This window comes from Suricata suricatta, chromosome 3 (assembly GCF_006229205.1).
Source record: "Suricata suricatta isolate VVHF042 chromosome 3, meerkat_22Aug2017_6uvM2_HiC, whole genome shotgun sequence".
In the NCBI taxonomy this organism is placed as follows: domain Eukaryota; kingdom Metazoa; phylum Chordata; class Mammalia; order Carnivora; family Herpestidae; genus Suricata; species Suricata suricatta.
The window spans coordinates 160,181,888-160,188,056 of NC_043702.1; the positions used below are offsets into that span (position 1 = coordinate 160,181,888).

Below are 6,169 nucleotides of genomic sequence, written 5' to 3' on the forward strand. Positions count from 1 at the left end.
ATACTTTCCTCTTACTCCCCTGTGTACAGCTGACACCACGCCCTGCAGATTTTTTTCCCCCAATACCCGTTGTGTCTTCCTGATAGTCTCCATTCTGACCCCTGCTGCATGAATTCAGGCCTCGTCATTTCTTGCCAAGGTTGTAGCAAAAGTCTTGGTATCACTTTATTTTCTATGTCAGCTCTTTGGTCCCTTTCTCTGTTTTTAAAGAGCAGGCAATCTATGTTGAAGTGATATTTAAATAAAACCTTTTTAAATTGAGGAATGATTTGGGAATTGTTATGGATTTACAGAAGATCATCTAAAAATAGTTGGCAGAGGAAAAGTGTGATTAAAAACGGGTAATACTGGTTCAAGTTTTCTTTTTCTTTTAATTAATGAAACATTTATGTTTGCATAAATTTGATACATTTCGGCGATCTCTCCTTTCAGGCATAGGCACCCTACTTAACACTGTATTGAGGTGGATATTGTTTTCTGCCATTGAAAAAACCATTCACAGCCTGGACATTCATACAGCCTTCATCCTGGCTCCCTCTGTCTGGAGTTCAGATACCTGCCCTCACCTTGCTGCTGACGGCACAACCAGCAACCGTGCACGCTTTCAGCTGGTATGAATATTCCTGAAATGGCTGAATTCCCTTCGTATCAGAGAAGCTCAGTGACGTTCCTTGAAAGCATTCAATTCCATTTCGGAGAAGAACGTAGTAAATAATAGGACCTAAAAGAGGCAGAGAAATCCCCAGATTTGAGTATCATATCCTTTTAACTATTTGCAAACAACCTAACATGTCTTGCAGTTCTAAGGAAGTGGGATAATATAGCATTCTTTACTTTTACTTGGCTATTGTATCGCTATGTTCGATCAACGACCTGCACGACATGCACTCTTACCATAGGGAGGGACTCTAGACACCGATAATTAAAGAGCCATGTATGTCTATTGCCCCCCGCTCCCAAGGAAATTACCTTCAATATTAAAACTACTCAGCTTTCCTTTAAGTCTTCGCTTGTTCGAAAGAGCTCAGTTACATGCTAGGATTCAAGAAAAAAAAAATTGGGGGCCTAAAAATTTGCAAGGCCTATTTTACAAAAGGAAAGATCAGTAGGCACATACCTAAACTACCTTTTAGCATATAACTTTTAATGGTTAGATGCATGCCAGTTAAGTGTAGATTACTCTCATTTCAATTTCTTTATGAATTTACTGGATTCTGTTATTTCAATTTTAAAAGTAGCTTAATACCATTTGATTGTATAGGTTTCTTCCAATTTAAGACTATGACATCTTCCCGATTATCCATTTTGGTCCACGTAGGGGGACTCACGCCTTCAGGCACATCTTCTTTGGTCCTTGCTCTAATAGCTTTGCTGAATCCTCGCCCATAGCTATTCCAGGCAGAAATTCTGTACTCATACGTCTTGTAAGGCTCCAGGTTCATGTCTGAAAGTGAGAAATTCAATAGTGAGGCTTTTAACATATTTTATTGTTTTACCATCCTATTGAAAATGAAAATCAAAACTTGTAAACACTTAACAATTAATCTGTAATCTTGTTGTGTGTGAATAAAACTCTAATAATAATCTTAATTTTCTAAGTCATAAAAAATATTTTCTGTCTGTATTAGATGCAAAGATATGGAATTGCAAAGAATAGAATTCACCTTTTATGAACAAGCAAATATGGATAATGTGGATACATGAAAGGAATGACTGAAATCTAAAGGCTAGATAGGGGCATCTAGGTGGCTCAGTTGGTTAAGCATCTGACTTCAGCTCAGGTCATGATCTCACGGTTTGTGAGTCTGAGCCCTGCACCAGGCTCTGTGCTGACAGCTCAGAGCCTGAAGGTTGCTTCGGATTCTGTGTCTTCCTCTTTCTCTGCCCCTCCCCAGCTTGCACTGTCTCTCTCTCTCTCTCTCAAAAATATATAAGCATTAAAAAATTTTAAAGAATGTAAACAGTATAATAAGTAAAAGCACTAGACTAACGTACATTGGATGTTAATGCTTCACAAGTTTGTATACCCTTTATTTCTATATAGGGCAGATTCACCAACATGCTCTCATAACTTGAGTATGATACATTTTTTTTACCGATTATTATATTATTCATATTATATTCAGTTATTATATAACTTATAATGTAGTTATTATGAGAAATAGAACTTGAAACTTAGCTTATCATGGCTAGTGGATATAAAGGTATGCATAGTCCACTACATACTTATTTCCCTCTTTCACCAAACCAGAATGGAAGCCCAAATCAAAAATAGCCAATCTAATTAAAAGAATAAAACCTGACTATAGGGTGTTTTGTACTGGCAACAATTTTGTTAGATAACCATTCATGTGATTCAATGGTGTCCCAAGACTCTTTGTTCCATTTTAAGCTTTAATAACTTCAGAAGCACGAATGCTACAAATTTATTTTAAAAAAAAAAGAACAACCGGAAAATTTAATTGGTTAAATCTGTTTTCCACTTAATTTTGTGAATTCTGATTATATTTGCATGTATGTATTTTTGTATGGTGGTTTCAGATGACTTTTCTCAGACGGAAAATCAGAAGCATAAGTCCTCTTTGGCTGTCTGGCCGTCTGCTCTACCTCCATTGGATGTGGGGTCGAGTCTCAGTCCATCCATGTGGATTTTTTACTACATTTTCCTTATATGCATTTCCTTACTATAAACCCTGATCTGCCTACTTTATAGAATGAGTATGAAGATAAAATGCAAACAGTTATGTGACACAACATCATAATATGTAAATTGCTATAAAATATAAGGGATTATCTTCTGTCTTTATTTTCTCTGGTCAGAGGCTATCTGCCACTCATTCCCTGTGACGACCCTTAGTGGGTTCCCAGATCTGCTTTCTGTCCTGGTCAGGGGCCTGTTGGCCAGAGTCTAATTTTCCCAGTTTTCTTTACAGCTTGGGGGTAGTCATGTGACTCGGATCTCAACAATGGAGGAAGCATGGACATGATACGAGCAACTTGTGCATCCGTTTCCCAGAGGAAATCACTCGCCTTCCATTGACATTCTCATCCCCTTTTGATGGACGGTGCAGTGCCCCACGCTGCACCATGTGAATGAGGACAGCACGGGGAACATCATGAGTCATAGACTGGAAGGAGTCAGGGTCCTTGCATGACCCGGTGGGGCAGAGCTGCCCAGACCACTCACCGACCCACAGACCATTCACTATATTTTTGAATCAATTGGCTGCAGCAGATTAAACTGTTCATTGCTGATAAGTGTTGCTCCACACCCTTAGGGCCCACATCGTCATTGCGAATTTCAGTGGTAGCTCCCCATGCCGTGTTCCTTATTCTTTACTCTCCTTTGTACTGTCTCATTGCTTATCCTCCTTTCTTTGTTTTCCTGTGAGGCCCAGTCCTTCAAAGATGCTTGTAGCCCATGAAATTTTTTTCTTTTTCTTTATACATAAGGAATCGTTGTTGAAATTCTTGCCTCCCCTCAATAATCTCTCTCATTTCTGTTATTTTTTTCTTTGCCAGAATCTCCAACTCTTTAAAAAATTTAAAAATATTTTATTTATTTTTGAGAAAGAGAGAGAGCATGTAAGTGGATGAGAAATGGAGAGAGAAGGGGACAAAAGATCCACAGTGGACTATGCACTGAAAGCAGCAAGCTGGATGGGGGGCTTGAACTCACAAACTGCAAGATCATGACCTGAGCCAAAGTAGGACACTCAGCTGATGACACCACCCAGGCACCCCTCCAATACTTTATTTTTTAATGTTTATTTTGCTTGAGAGAGAGAGAGAGAGAGAGAGAGAGCATGAGCAGGAAAGGGGCAGAGACAGAGAGAGAAAAAGAGTGAGAGAGAATCCTAAGCAAGCTTTGCACCGTCAGCACAGAGTCCAAAGTGGGGCTAGAACTCACCAACTGTGAGCTGCAGTCGGATGCTTAACCAAGCCATACAGGTCCCCCAAACCCAACTGTTGTTTTAAAAAACAGACAAAAAAACCCTTCTTTTTATCTCAAAATCATTCTGTATGTTATATGGGGCTAGTCTTCAAATAACAGAGGGTTTTGCTTTTGGGGGGGATTATGCTTGCTCAATATTCACTTGTTAATTGCTTAAATGTCCCATACATATTTGTTTTCAATCATTTCTTTAGCAGAGTTAATTCTTCAAAAATGCATACCCATGACTATGACATCCCATTGCTTAAAAAGCTTTAATTTCCACTCATTCCTGCATAAAGACACTTGCTAAGTGGGGCAATAAAGGCCATCATCATCTGACTCCTGCTCTTTGGCCTCATTGCCATTATTTATTCTCTTACCATATGCTACATTCATATCAAGGTGTTTGTTTTTCATACCTCCTGGACTTCCTTTCACTTCCGGTTGTCCTCTGTGCCTGCCTTACCTTTCTTTAACCTGATGTTTCTACCTGTCTTTTAGTTCTCAGCTCAGGCATAACATCCTTCATGAAGTCTTTCCTAACCTCTTCTGTCTGGGTCAGGTGTTCTTGGAATGCTCTTCACAAGTGTCCTGTTCTTACTCTATCACAGCTCTTACATGGGCATCATTTTTCACATTACAGTATACTTCGTATCTGTTCCCTGTCTGTTCATAGAGGCTGCAAATTCCTGATGGGAATTCTTATTTATTTGTTTTCATCGCTCTTGGTCTCAGGGCAGTGACTGGTTGTTAGTAAAAATTTAATAAATAGTTTTTGATAAATGAAATGCTTGCATGCATGAATGAATTTTGGTGAGCCCTGGCGTTGTTTAGCTCTCATTGTATATTTCTAAGAAAGGTTGACTTCTTAGTCCAAGTTGGTCTCATTCAATGGCTCTTATTTTAGCATTACTTAAGTGCTTCATTTTCTTCATGGAAAAGAATCTTTTGTTATTTTTCATATTCAATATATAGTACTTTTTGGTAGTGGAAGCATTCTGAAATATGGATGGTAAAAGGCCTCATAATATTATATCAGTAGATATAAACATTTATTGTCATCTGGAGAGGGATACTGCAAATACGTCTTAATGGACCTTCAAAATCTTGACCTTACTTACAAAAGGCAGATGCAAGAAAGGAATTCTCTTAGATCAAACCCACTAATTTGTCAATGAGGGTCCTTAAATCTGTAACTGGGAATAGAAGGAAATTGGAGGGTTAGATGAATGGTCTTCTATCCTGAGGACTCTCCTAATTAAATACATTCCAATAAATGTTTTTGGTTACAGCGGGTTAATGCAAAGAGGAGACGGAGTCTGGACATCCTATTCGGACAGATATTTCAATCTGGTGGGAGAGATGGAGCAAGGGGCCAAAAGCATATGACACACAGGAGAAGTGGACGACGTGCTGACATGTGAGAGGAGAGAAGAGCTGAGTTTGAGAAGCTGCAGGGAGGACATGGATTTTGACCCACACTCTGAGAACAACGGACATTTAAAGTGGAAGAGAGGGCTTGAGGGAGGTTTGGAGCACTCTGAAAGGAGCTCCTACACAATACACAGTCTCCGAAATCTGTTGTTGTTGTTGTTGTTAAAATTTGAGAGAGAGAGAGAAAGTGTGGGTGGGGGAGAAGTACAGGAGATAGAAAGAATCTTAAGCAGCTTCCGTATTCAACACAGAGCCTGATGCTGGGTTCGATCCCTCAGCCCTGGGATAGCGACCTGCGCAGAGATCAAGAGTCGGATGCTCCACTGACGGAGCCACCCAGGTGCCCCCTAATTTGCTGTTCTTGAAGGTCGCACGATTTAAGTCTGACATCTTATCTTAGTAAATTACTTTTGCATATCTGACCCTCAGTTTCCTCATCTATTAAATGATCTTACTTACGTGATTGCTTTGTAGGTAAATTAAGGTAAGGTTTTAAAGCATTTAGCATTTCACTGGAACTTATTTATCTCTCTTCCTGCTTTCTCTCCTTAATGTAGTCCCCTCATCCCAGTGTCTTGACTTATATTTTTTTGCATCCTGAGGATTGCCATTATCACCCACCGTCGGTTAAGTAAGGAGGGGTGATGACTCATGATGGAACAGAGCACTTTACTTGTTTATTTAACCTTAGCTTGCTTGAGTTATGCCACTTAAATGTATTCTATTTGATGCTAGATGAGAGATGATATATATGTACACACACACAACTACACACACACACATACACACACACACTTA

The 6,169-nt window shown here is 39.3% G+C and overlaps 1 protein-coding gene across 1 annotated transcript in view; it reads right to left on the reverse strand.

Annotated features, from left to right (window-relative positions):
- Window positions 1-6,169, reverse strand: part of USH2A (usherin) — a 697,677-nt gene that overhangs the window by 150,239 nt on the left and 541,269 nt on the right. Inside the window, exons 53-54 of the mRNA XM_029933401.1 lie at window positions 1,247-1,471; window positions 567-721 (exon numbers count right to left, since the gene is read on the reverse strand). Of these exons, the coding sequence (XP_029789261.1) occupies window positions 567-721; window positions 1,247-1,471 (380 nt within the window). The remainder of the gene's footprint in view (window positions 1-566; window positions 722-1,246; window positions 1,472-6,169) is intronic.